Source organism: Rhincodon typus, chromosome 14, assembly GCF_021869965.1.
Source record: "Rhincodon typus isolate 14 chromosome 14, sRhiTyp1.1, whole genome shotgun sequence".
In the NCBI taxonomy this organism is placed as follows: Eukaryota; Metazoa; Chordata; class Chondrichthyes; order Orectolobiformes; family Rhincodontidae; genus Rhincodon; species Rhincodon typus.
The window spans coordinates 59021170-59035076 of NC_063345.1; the positions used below are offsets into that span (position 1 = coordinate 59021170).

Here is a 13907-nt window from a genome sequence, read left to right on the forward strand (position 1 = left end):
ATGATTGATGAGGGCAAGGCAGAGGATTTGTCTGAATACCTGAATTTTAAATACTAAAGAGAAATATCTAGAATTACTAAATACTACTATAATACGATACCACCAAGTACTATGACCTTATAATCTTTTAATCAATTTACATTTCACTAGAGCTCTCTTGCCTGAGTGAATCATAATAATCCAATAAAATCAAAACTAAATAGTTTACCTGGATCTGATTCTGAACTTCGTTTTTAAATAGACACACACCACAATCACATCTACACTTCCATATTCTCACTCACCATAGAAATAAGAAGTCCTTTAACTCAAAGTGCAAAATATATCCCCTGATCACGAGCTCCAAGAGGAATATAACATTTGAACATTTTCATCCACAATACAAATGCAACATTCAACAACCAAGGTGCAAAACACATAGAAGACCAGACCACACAGAGTTAATATTCAATTTAGTCATCGCAAAGACTCTCAGAACTTACCCTCAAACACAAAAAATTACCTAAATCAAAAATAACAAAAGCAAACTTTTAATCTTTATACACAAGTATCTCTTTTTTTGCACTGATTGCCTTTTTAACTTCTTGGTCACAGATAAATGTCCATTTGGGAGGATTATGTGTTCCCTAAACTGGTCTGCCATCCTAGCTCATGGGTGAGGTAAAGCGACAACATTCCTCTCCCCTTTTAGCCATTAACCCTAATTCAGCTTTGTTCGTAGCTGCCATTGTTCAACATGGTTTACGGGCAATAACAGCAGAGGTTCACCTCAACTGAGTAGTGGGAGTTCAGACACGGTCCCCATTCTCGAGGTGCACTCTGGAGTCATGTTTTCCACCCCTCCCTCCAGCTTCTCTGATTCAGTCTCGATATGCCTCCTCACCCAAGGATCTAATTCCAATATAAGTCATTCTGGAGTGTTTCTCAATACCTTGAAACAATACTTACCGAAACAACATCCTGAACCCACAATGGATCTGGCATATGCTATTCTCTATTTTTCTTACATTCTCTCCCCCTCCTTCGCTGCCATGTCATGTTTACGTTTTGTTTATGTTGCACTTAATAGAAAGGACAAATTCTCTCTTACAACTTAATTTACACTCTTTTATTCTTTCTCCACTACTAACAACCCTTTTGAGTTTTGCACTACCTGCCCTCTTGCTGCTCCTCTTCCTCGGTCAAAAATATTTAAAAAGACTATTTTCCAACACTTTTCAGTTCTTAAGAAGTCATACCCAAATCAAAACATTTTCTGTGCTTCTTTTCGTAGATGCCGCCAGACCTGCTGAGTTTCTCCAGCGAACCAAAGCCATTTAAAAAGTTTCCCATAATGAAGCTGCAAAGATGTTCAGGGTAAACCAGTTGGCGATGTTTTTGCCTCTTGGCAATGACCACTGAACCCTTGAAGCAGCTCAAAAAGCAGCAGGAATGCTTTCCAAAATATCAAGGAAATGTTCACAGACATCCTGGCCCACAACAATCCATCCTTTTCAACTATCATAACTGTGGACAATTGAGCTACAGGCTTCGTGCAGTGCTGCTTCAGGAGCAACTAGATGAATGTTGAAACCTGTATATTATGCCTCTGGTATTGGTCAGTCATATTATGGAGTTATGAAGGATGTTCTCTCAGTTACATGGTTCTGAGTGTGATTTTAACACTACATCCTTGGCTTGAAGGTGCTCAGAGATAGGCATAGCCTATTGGTATCACTTGTAGACAAAAAGAAGAGTTGGCAAGGATACTTCCATGGATACAGAGATCCTGAATTCAGCCTCAACTACTGCCTATGAGACAAAGTATGTTCAGGGAAACTACAAACTACAATGGATGCAGTCTCCATAGCAACTATTGACAGCCGTACAACAACTAATTAAAATTTATTGGAGGAATGGAGTCGTATACTCAGGCCACAGTGGATTAAGCAAATCTGGACTGGAACGTAAGACTGAGACTGTTTCATCATTATTTGGCAGTGTCAAATGTTGGCCATGAAGCCTAATTTAAACATTGACAACATTTCACAATTGTCAATGACTTGTTGGCATTTGAAGAAGGGCTGGTCGTTCCAGTTTCACTGTGGAAGACATTCTCGACAAGATGCACCAGGGACACTGAGATCAGACCACATCACCAGAGTTCAGCCATCAAGTGTGGTGACCAGGGATGATTGAAGATCTCATTGCTATGAAACCTGTTCCAATCAGAGGCCTGAGCAGAGAGTCACTGATTCCCACAACTTTTCCCACTAAAACATGGGAATAAGTAGGAACATATGTTTGATGGATAGTCTTACATTTTTAAAACTTTTTCCAGTGTACAGAGGTAAAAGAAAACATAAACCACCACAATAGAAGATGTGAGATAACAAGGTGTAGAGCATCAGATGCTGCTTGGCCTGCTGTGTTCATCCAGCTCTACACCTTGTTATCTCAGATTCTCCAGCATCTGCAGTTCCTACTATCTCTGAAACAATAGAAGTTGTCGTCAGTGTCTTATATTAAAGATGTGCTACATGATATTCCTGATGCGATTGTCAGACAATGAATTGCAGTTTATTAACAGTTAGTCTCCCTTCTCCAGCTGTTTCTCCATACCTTTGCAATTTGCTCTCCTTCAAACAGTTAATTTTTTTTGTTAAAAGAAACTCACATTTTTATGTCCTCCAATCAAGCAATTCACTTATTTCCCAAAATGTAGTCAGTGTCACATTAGCAAGTGCAGAAGTTAACTTGTATACAGTCAGATTATTTATTTGGTGATGTTGGTTGAAAGCTCAGTGGTAGTCAGGGCATCAGATCTTCCTCTTCTTTGAGCAATGCCATTAAACTGTTTTTACATCTGTTTTAGAGCAAAAAAAGGGGCTCAAAAGCAAATACCTACATTTGAACGAAGTTTTCATGACCTCAGGTTGTCGCAAAACACTTTACACCTAATAAAGTACTTTTTGAAACATTCCAGGTGTATAAATGTTGTACTTTAGATAATATGGCAACCAAATTGTACATAGCAAGTTCCTGTTCATACTATGTGACAATTATCAGATAATCTGCTTTCTAATTATACTGGTAAAAGGAGAGCATTGGCTGATACATACCTGCTCTTTTTCGAAATACTGCCATGAGATGTTTTATGTCTGCCTGAGAGAAGACAGGTTCTTGGTTAAAGTCTCAGACATCCTGAAAATGCATACCGAAACTCCCTCAGTGCAGAACCAGATCTTTAGCCTAGATTGCGTTCTGAAGTGGGGCTTGGACCCTCTGTCTCTGGCTCAGAGACAAAAGAGCTACCAACTGAATTGTGGCTGTTACTCAGTCACAATGACATTCAGTTTAATGTTTCACCCAAAACACAAGATCTGAGTAGTGCAGTACTTCCATGGTACTGCATTAAACTTAGGCTTTAACTATGTGGTAAAATTCAGAGATATAACAGCCATAGAAATGCAGTCTCTGCATTAATAACAGAAATTAGGAAGAAAATTGACTACACTGACTAGATCTTTCTTCAGGTTTCTAATGAAACCATGGTGGGAGGTTGGGGGGACCCTGTGGGAAATTTTAGCTAAATATATTTAAAATTATGTTGAATAAGATTTGTTTTAACATAAAAAAACCTCAAAAGTAAACACTAAACCTTGAACCAATCAGGCAAAGTGAAAGAAGAGTTCACATTTATGAAATGCCTTTCATAACCATTGGAATGTAAAATGCTTATGAGATACTTCTGAAGTGTACTCTCACTGGTAATGCAGAACAGGAATGATTTTTCTGATATACTTTAGCTAATATATAGCCACTTACAAACATTTCAGTGCAAGAAGTCAGGCACATAATGGCATTTGTGCAACATTTGGTGTTCATCCTCGATAATATGGCCGCTCAATACTCACTACTGTGAAGTTCATTTCCATTCAAGATGTCAAAGTGACTTCTCTTATAGGATCATATAAACAGTTGTTTTATCCCTGCCCTGCAATCTTCCAAGCATCACAGGTGCAGTGCTGTACACAAGATTTTTAGTTATCTACAGATATGTAGAAAGTACTTGAATAAAAAATGCCCACAGATTCACAATCACTGGAGAGAATGTCTTCCTTCAAATTCCTTCATGCTGGTACAGGGAATGCTCTCTGAATTCAGAAAGGAAATCACAATAGTCTCCAAGTCATGATTGACAACTTCTCTAAGTTAATTCCTTTCCAAATAATTTTTTGAAAATAGCTTTTGTTAAATTGTCAAAGCTTACATTTCAGTTATGAGCCAAAACACAATTTTCTGTCAGATGAATTATATTTTGAGGCTTAGTCCAGACTTAGGATACGGATGCAGGAGTACAAGACATCAAATGTAGAACTAAACACGCTTTTATCTGAAATAAGGTATTGATGTACAAAACCTTAACATTTTATGTAATTAATTTACATTTTATTTGCCATTATTAAATATATTATCTATTTGATAGTTACAGTTTAGTCATACATAGGAATGGCAGTTTTAACATGAATCTGTGAATGATTCCATATAGTACAATACAAAGTTGAAAGCAATAAGATTTAGTACATTAATGCCACCTAAGGTACGTTTTGGAATGTATATTTAATATTAAAACTATGCAACATAAAATTACTACTGTACCCAGTACAATAAATTGCAGTAATCAACTTACTGCCAATGGTTGAAGCCGTTATACAATTTATGTTTATTGTATGTAAAACATCCAGAATCAGGCACCACAAGTTTCTTATGAAATTACTCTAGTCCAGAAATCTGCCAGTTTTATTCTTTTTTGACGACTTGCTGAAACACAGCTTGCCCAGATGTCAACATGGGATTATTTCAACCAACTACCACCATAAAACAGCTAACCACCACCTATGTGGCTTGCCCCGTTAAAAGAAACTGAAATCAAAAGATATCACCTTTGGCAAAACAGACCAAAAATAGCTCTGTCCCGAATCTTTATTTTAACTGAATGCCACAATTCATTTAAGAAATAAAAATGAAACAGGAAACAAAGATACAGGTTCACCAAGAAAGAAAAGCACTTAAACCATTCTACAGGATATAAAGACTAAAACATTTGCTTCTGTTTAGTTATCTGAATACGGAAACATACTTTCCGGTAACACGGCAAACACAAGGCTTCCACTACATTGAGAAGCTGTTAATTAAGTTAAGACTTTCTACAAGTATAACAATACATTCATACATAAATTTCCTGGACGACTTAACCGTAATAAATAAAATATAAAATGGAAGATATATATTTGGAGAGATTATTTTAGAATTGCACCATAAATGAAATTCCTAGGAGAAAAAAATATTGCTACTTCACAACACAATGACTCATCCCTTCCTTTCTTTACAAACCAACTGAGCTGGTTGAAAGTGAAATGCTAAGATTTCTTCCATTTGGACATCATTAAAAAACTGAATGGCACCATCTCTGATGCAAAAGTTGTGGAATGTAATACTGACATTCTGTAAGATGGCATATGATAGTATGGTCATTTGGGTACCCTGCAGCATTTTGGAAATCATGCTTAGCAAAACGTTAAATTATCATCTAAAATTGCAAGTTTGTTCTGAGATTCACAATACCTTTGGGGACAAAGTTTAAGGACCACGTTCTCTCCTCTATTTCTATTAAAGGGAAAACTTAGAAACTTATATTTCAGTTCTTTGCTTTTTTCTTAATATTGTATTTTTGCGGGAAAAACTGCACAGTTTTAACTAGTGAAACATTTATAACAAACTGCAACTTTTATATTGCACCGTTACAATCAGAGACATTATTAAAATTTGTGCTTTGCTACAAAGTGCTGCAGTTTCCTGCAAACACATTAGCACTGAATTACCTTCATGGATTGCCAGAACACAAAAAAGTTTAAATGCAAATCTGGGGCCCAACACTGTCACCTCAAAGTATGTAGGTGATGCAATTTGCAGGACCTTTTGTTTTTCAAACTAACCGCATAGTACAAACTACATTTTTCCAAAGTCATGTTCAATACACATTTAATTACCCTGCAGTCAGCAATGCTTTTCTTTTATGTAATGAAACCAATCATATGCACTAGAAATTTGCAATAAAGTAGTTCGTAGTTCATCTGAAGTCATGACCACTAATAAAGCTCCGCTCTAGATCATAAAAAACCAGTGAGAGTCTCAGTGTGTTCCCTAATATTGTTTAAAATTGGCTTAAATCTACTACACCTCTCTCAGCTCTTTTAGAGGGCTCCTTTTGCAAAGTATTTGTCCTAAACCTCTAATGGCTGGATAGCACTGGCTTGAGAGTCTAAAATACTAAGGCAATTCTAGCTGTCTGTAGAACAGCTGGTCCAAGAATTAGAAGCCTCAGCTGACCCTTTTACGAAAATTGTGTCTTTGCATGTGCTAAGGGTTTTGTTACCACTGCCTCACGTCTGTCAGTAGGAACAAAAAAGATGGAAATGTATGTTCTCAGCATTGAATAATTTCCAATTATCAGTTTAATTTGGACGATAAACCAAGAAAAAAGCCAGAGTCTTTATCATAGATGATACAAACATAGCCATTTTGTGTTTTCCATTCTCTACTTAATTACAAAGTACTGAATAATGAAAGCAAACAAAATAGAAACTACAGCAAAGCCTGCAACAATCAGGGCGGCAAACTGCTCGTCAGTTAGTGTTTCCCTGTTGACCTTTGTGAGCTCTACTGCAGTTTCAGTACTACTTGAGGCGGATTCTTGTCTCTGAGATGAGAATGGCACAGTGGGACTGTAAGGTCCATAGAGTTCTTGCATTCCAGCAGCATCTCGATACTGGCGGCCAGCACAGACTTTGAACCGATATTCACAGTTTGTCTGAAAGTTTGTTAGACGAAATGAAGTCTCTGGCCCCCTGTACACCTAGATTTAAGTACCAAAAACAACGAGTAATTTAGCGTTAAATGAAACATTTAAACAATTTTTTCAGTTAATGTAATACACCAGGCTATGAGCAGTGACTACAGGACCTAACGCAAAAATCTACACTTGACTCTCCAATGCAGTAGCAATGAAGTGGTGCACCTGCAGAGGATGAAACATTAAACTGAGGTCTGAATACCCCCTCAATTGGATATAATAATGCATTGGGTCTTTTTTGAAGTGGAGCAGGGGAATTATCTCCAAACTGCTGCCCTGGTCAATATGTATCCTTCAATTTTGGAATACTGCATTCAATTCTGATCTCCTAGTATAGAAAGGATGTTATGAAACTTGAAAGGGTTCAGCAAAGATTTACAAGGATGTTGTCAAGGTTGCAGCATTTAAGCTATAGGAACAAGACTGAATAGGCTGGGCTACCTTCCATGGAGTGTCGGAGGCTGAGGGGTGACCTAATAGAAGTTTATAAAATCATTAGGGGAATCGACAGGGTAAATAGACAAGGTCTTTTCCCCAGGGTGAGGATTCCAAAGCTAGAGGGCGTAGGTTTAAGGTAAGAGGGGAATGATCTAAAGGGGACTTAAGGGTACGTGTATGGAATGAGCTGCCAGAGGAAGTGCTGGAGGCTGATACCCATCCAGATGTAATTGTATGTATGAATAGGAAGGTTTTAGAGAGATATGGGCCAAATGCTAGCAAATGGGATTAGATTCATTTAGGATGTCTAGTCACCATGGGCAGTTTGGAAAGAAGAGTTTGTTTCTGTGCTGTACACCTCTATGGCTGTATGACACTACTTAAAATCACGAAAAAAGCTCACTCATGCTCGAGAGAATTACTCTATCCAAAATATCTACTTTCTCATGTCTACATTTCCTACATTCTAACAGTGACTACTATTCAAAAATACTTGATTAGCTAGATTGTGCTTTGTTATATCCAGTAGTTGTGAAAGACACTTTAAGAATACAAAGTCTTTAATTTTTCAAGCTAATACACAAATGCCAGCATCAGTTGCACCAGCCAGAAACAGATTTGGTTTAGGAATTTAACATGTACTTTTATACATAGTAGATGTACCACAGAATTGCTTACTGTAAAGTTAGACTGATGTTTGTTTCTCCATTTATTTTGCCATCACTGTCTATTGCCCCCTCGATTCATCATGGCTCACTAATGCAGTAATTAATTTGTTGGTACCTTTACCATTGATCCATTAATCATACAATTGTTAGTGTGTCCCCAGCTTCATTAATTTACCAAATTGTTGCTGCCTGCTGGTTCATTGATTGAGTGCTGGTACTCCTTACTTTATTGATTGAGTGGCCAATGTCCAATTGATTAATTCATTCAACATGCCTGTTTCTTAATTTATTGATTGATTTGATGGTCTGCCCAAAGGTCTATCAATTCACTAAATTTGTCATTAATTCCCCAGTGTCTAAAACTCCTTAAAAGAATCATTCCTACTGCTGTACTAGTTTATTCAAGTATTGCAATATTCCTACTGCACTAATTAGCAGTGCTGAAATGTTCATCTGTAACATACGCTTAAGCAGTACTACATGAGGTTTATGATGGTTCAGGCTTCATGCTGCAATTGTACAATGTAAGCAAACACCATTGGCTTTTTTCTAATTTAACTCCTCCCATTTAAAAAAAACTCATGCTTTCATGTGTAATAGCTTCTGTTTTCCATTGAGTTAGGCTGCACTCCCTATATGCAACGTCAACAAGGAATAAATATTGTAAATATTCAGGGTAGCTTACAAAAAAGATTACACTTCAAAGCTCAATGGATGAAAAAGACAAACAGACCTTATGGTGGGTACAAAAAGCATATGTGAAAGGAAAAGTAAGACTAAGTTACTGATTGTGACTTTTGGCAAAGAAAACATTACCGTACACAAGTAGAATTTCCAGTCTAAAACATTTACTATTCTGACCCTCATTTACTAAAATTCTTTGAAAGAATAACTTTACATAATAGCAACTAAACTAAGTATCAAATAACTGGCAGAATCTAAATAGTGAGACAGATTCAATTTTATTATTGATGCCAATTTATAAAAATGACAAGCAATGGAATTATACAAAAATTATCTAAATATATAGTAACCATTTTGTCACAAAATTTACAGGACACATGCTATTGCTGTTGGCAAGATAAAGTTAAGATCTCAAGCTATGATTAGTAATGAGAATCTTTCCTTAAACTCGGTTTTTGCCTCTATTCCCTATTTCCAAGTCTTAAGGCACGAATCTCTGATTCTTTCATTCTGGAGCTACTGACTTCTCAGTTGAGCAAGAGTATTGCTAACTGTTAATTTTTCTTGTAACCTCCCAATCTCTCATGGCATTGTATATGAAGTGTCAACACGTAATGGAAGTTTGAAATGCAACCCATTCCTCTTGCCTATCTCAGTAGTTCAGATGCATGAAATGCATCCAAATTTAGCTCTCCTTGCACATTGAACATTTGCCATTTGCAAAAATCACATTAAAAACATAAATAATTTCATTATGGAAAAGAGAATTATTGTATCATCCAACAGATAAAACTAATGAATCGCAAAAGGTTTGAAGTTACAACAAAAATTCAAAATCTGCCTCACTGGGAGACATCATGTATTAAATTACTAAGTCATTTCAAAAGACTAAGTTAAAAAGCATGCAGAGGAGACAAACATTAAAGATTTCATGCATTAGTTTACACCAGAGACAGACATTGAATTATTCAATTTTCTCCTTTTCCATTTGTTGGTTGGAACCTCAACTAATTATAGATTTATATGCCAGCTTATACTAATATCTTACAAAGTAACATCTAGTTCATTGCATAAAATAAGAAATTTCAAGTGAAATTCAAGACTGACAGAAAGCTTAACTGTGACAGGAGAAGTGCATATTCAAGGCTTGTGTAATAGATCAGAAAACTGAACTAAGTCTACCTGCTCAGTTTCTCTCCCAATAATAATTTGAAGTGTGTAAACAATTGCATCTCCTTTCATTGGCTGTAGTGCTTCCCACGTGATTTCACAAGTGTTTTCATCCAACATTTGTACTCTGGGAGCTGAAAAAGATAAAACAAAATACAGCTGTTTACAACACAAAACAGAGCATTAGGCCAATGAGAACATCCAAAAGTTGAAATCAAGTGGTTACTTCTGTCATTTACTTATGAATACAAACCTAAAGTAAATACATCACAGAATTGTTACAGCCATTCGGCCCCACATGTAAACATGGTTTCCGAGATGACATAGTGCCAATCTCCTGTCATTGTCCCATATCCCTGCAGACCACTTCTATCTAACTAATCATCCAATGCCTTCTTAACTGCCTCAATTGAACCTGCTGCCACTCACATTTTCAGGCAGTATATTTGATACCCTAACAGCTTGCATTTTTCTCACAACATCCTACACCCCCTCATTCTTTTTCCTTTTACTAGTGGAAACAACTTCTCGCTATCTACTCTGTTCAGTCCACTCATGATTTTCAAAACCTCAATCAAATCTCTTCTCAGCTTTCCTCTCTCCAAGGAGAACAGTCCCAACTTCAATCCAACCTCATAATTGAAGTTTCTCATTCTTGGAACCAACGTTGTAAATTGCTTCTGCCCTCTGTCCAATGCATTCACATCCTTCCTATAATGTGGCAATCTCAATATTCCAGTTCAGGTCCAACAATTGTCTTGTACAAGTTTAATATCAATTCCTTGCTCTTGCAATCCGTGCCCCTATTAATAAAGGCGAGAACACTGTATCCTTTATTCACAGCTCTCTCCATCTCGCCTGCCACCTTCAATGATCTGAGCACATCTTCACGCTCCTGAGCCCCCTTGCAAATTGTAGACCTATTTTATATTGACTTTCAATGCCCTTCCAAGCAAAGTGCAAGGGCATCACCTCACAGTTACGGGAATATATATATGCAAACCTAGTTCCAACTCCAACACTATAAGAGACACCTGCAAAGCCACTTGCTTTTATTTACACATCACTGAATGGCATGGTCCAAGGTTCAATTCACCAGATCTTTCTCATTATTCCAATATATTGAATCTTTAAGCAGTATAAGATTATTCTGAATGAAAAAGGTGAAATTGCTGAGGCTTGGCGTATTTGTATGGTATGGAACATATGGGAATCATGTATTTATCCACACAATTACTGCATCTGAAATTCTTCCACAATCATCCTACACAAGCCTATTTCTTACTCAAACAGAGAACAACTAAAGAGGAATAAATTAATCACTTCACTAAAGCAACTGTTTTTAAAAACTTAACAAGAATTCATCATATCAATTGCTTAACCAGGTTTGTACTGAAGGAAAGTGGCACACAGGACCATTATTATAATGTCTCTTCATCTAATACAGCATTGCAATGACAGTACTGGATGCTTTGAAAGTGGAATCTTGAATTCTCAACACTGCATTTTTCTGCTACATTCACTGGCATTATTTCTGCTTATGTGATTTACAGAAATTTACGATTAATGGTTACAAGCATTGTAGCAAGGGAACCTTTGATACTTGATTTACTAGTTTCAAATAAGATTGTGTGCAACATAAATCCAACTACTCATTTGAGAATATTAAGGATAAATACTTCATGTCTTTCATGACTGACATTATACATAGTGATTACATCAGTCTACAAAGGTATCTCCCTCCGTAAAGTTTAACCTGCCAATAGTTCATATTATCATCCCAGGGATCATTAATCTTTTCCTCTTTATTCAATGCGTGAGACAACATCACAGTTGTCTAAAAGTAAGTATCAATTTATAACGACAGAAAATATTGTAACTGTACCTTGCTATAGTGATTTAGCATCCTTTTTGATTCCAGGATGATCAAAAGCAAATTGATATACAACAAATTGGGAATAGAACCTAGGTATGAAATTAATTCAAAGGTTTTGTGGCTGCTACGTTCTCATGAGGAAACCATGATCATTTCATATAATTCGAGTATGTGTCACAAAATCTGCATTCTTTCAATATAACAGAACTTTCACAGGACCTACCTTTAAGTGGAGGAGGAGGAGATATGGTTGTGGTGAAAGTGTAAACTTCAGAAAATGGTCCTTCTCCAGCATCATTGTATGCCTGAATTCTAAAGTTGTAAGTTGAGGACTCATTCAATCTCTGGACTTTATACGTATGACAAGGCCCACTATAGACAGAAACGAACCTGTAAAATACGCAAATAATAAAGTTACATTCAAGCCTTTATAAAGACAGCTGAAAGCACTCCCCTTAAGAGTAAATTGTATCACTTTACCAAAAGCAAATTAAATAACCAGCTATTTACGCAATAAAGTATTCACACTACACAACATTTTGGAGGTCACATCAGTAAGCACTGCAAAAAGATTTCTTCTTTCGTCTGTATAAACTAGTTTGGGCATGTGAAATACTTCACTGTGTAAATTAAAATCCCAGTTTATGAATCACTCAGATCAACAGGTAGCATAGTTGACTCCAATAATGTCTACAGAGACCAGAGATGGTATGATCACATTATAGCAAACCAATGAATTATCAGAATGAGTGGCGTTAACTGGTTTCTATACAATTCAAGCAATAGCATGTCTTACGGTGCCACCAATTCCCAACCACTCTACAGATTGCTGTTAGGATGGCCTGGCAAGGTCAACCGGTTTCTTAATTCTGTAGGTCATGACTTGAAATTCTGATGGCCATATACTAGATTGTGTAAAGTACTGTTTAAAATACAATACAAACTGAAACAAATGGAAATAACCTGGTGGTCAATGCATGGATGAATTTTGCTACGTGTTACTTGAAATAAAAGTAAGATTTGAATGGAGCCATACTTGCCTTCCAAATTTGTCCTCCATTTGCAAGGTATATTGTGTTGAATTCGTGGTTAAAGCTTTGTTGGGCCCATCCCCCCACTTAAGCTTAAGGCTCTGGTAGCTGAAAACTGCACACTCAAGGTGAGGTGGCTCAGGAGGTAGTGGTTTTGTTTTGGCTTTAATGGAATGACTGAAAGGGCCTGCTCCAATACTGTTGACGGCTTGTACTCGTATCCTGAAAATAGAAGTGACAAGTCAAATGCTGATGACTAGGATTTTAAACTACTCTTATCGTTACAGTTGTTCACAGAAGATAACTAAATATAATCAACTCAGTCTAACCAAATACCTGTATGCTGTATCTGGTTGCAGATCCTCAATGATGGCACTTGTGACTTTGCTTACTCCTGCAATTTGCTTATCTCCATATTCTATGTTATAACCAATGACTTCAGATCCATGGCAGCAAGGCTCCTCCCACTGAATAGCAAGGCACGTTGATGGTGAAGGAAGAACATTTTCCAGCTGGTCTTCATCAATCACTTGCAGTACACTAACTGCAGCTGGCACTGAGGCAGGTGTCATACATACGGCAGTATCGCTATAGTATCCAGGACCTGCAGCGTTCACAGCCTGCGTGAGGCAAGAAAAAAATGCAAAAGGCTCATTTCAACAATGCAAACGACATGCAAAATAATTGTCAAAATGATATTGCATAAATGAAAAACCAGGAAGAGAGTTTTGTGATAATTGCCATGTTAAAATTAAGATATCGTTCCTACCTGAACCCTACAGTAGTATGCTGTTGCTGGTGTTAGGGCTTTCACTTCATAACTAAGGGCAGGACCACAGTAAATAACTTGCATGCAACCTTCCATGCCTCCAAATTCGAGCCTGAATTCTGTGATTTCAGAACCATTAGATGGAGGGCACTGAGGAGAAATGAAGACATTATACAGCTTAGCTCAATGCAGCTCGACGAAGCAATTTTTGGCATTAACAACAAACAGATATTTACTTTTCAAACCATCTAATCATCATCAGAACATAAAATGTCCAAAGATCAACACCAGTCACAACGTGCCTAAACTTAAAGGATTTAAGGTACCCTTATGAATTTCATTTTGTTGCATTCTTGTGTATTGCGAGGTATGCGCA

The 13907-nt window shown here is 37.0% G+C and overlaps 1 protein-coding gene across 5 annotated transcripts in view; it reads right to left on the bottom strand.

Annotated features, from left to right (window-relative positions):
• Window positions 1-4281: 4281 nt before the first annotated feature.
• Window positions 4282-13907, bottom strand: part of LOC109913834 (fibronectin type-III domain-containing protein 3A-like) — a 154197-nt gene continuing 144571 nt past the window's right edge. For 4 of the 5 annotated variants that reach the window (XM_048605069.1, XM_020513382.2, XM_048605067.1 and 1 more), the window contains 6 exons: window positions 13532-13681; window positions 13099-13382; window positions 12772-12984; window positions 11955-12121; window positions 9868-9989; window positions 4309-6898 (listed from right to left, as the gene is read on the bottom strand). In XM_048605069.1, the coding sequence (XP_048461026.1) occupies window positions 6581-6898; window positions 9868-9989; window positions 11955-12121; window positions 12772-12984; window positions 13099-13382; window positions 13532-13681 (1254 nt within the window). In that variant the 3' untranslated portion in view covers window positions 4309-6580. Of the gene's footprint in view, window positions 6899-9867; window positions 9990-11954; window positions 12122-12771; window positions 12985-13098; window positions 13383-13531; window positions 13682-13907 lie in introns of all 5 variants that reach the window. The other variant, XM_020513383.2, reaches the window with a different exon arrangement.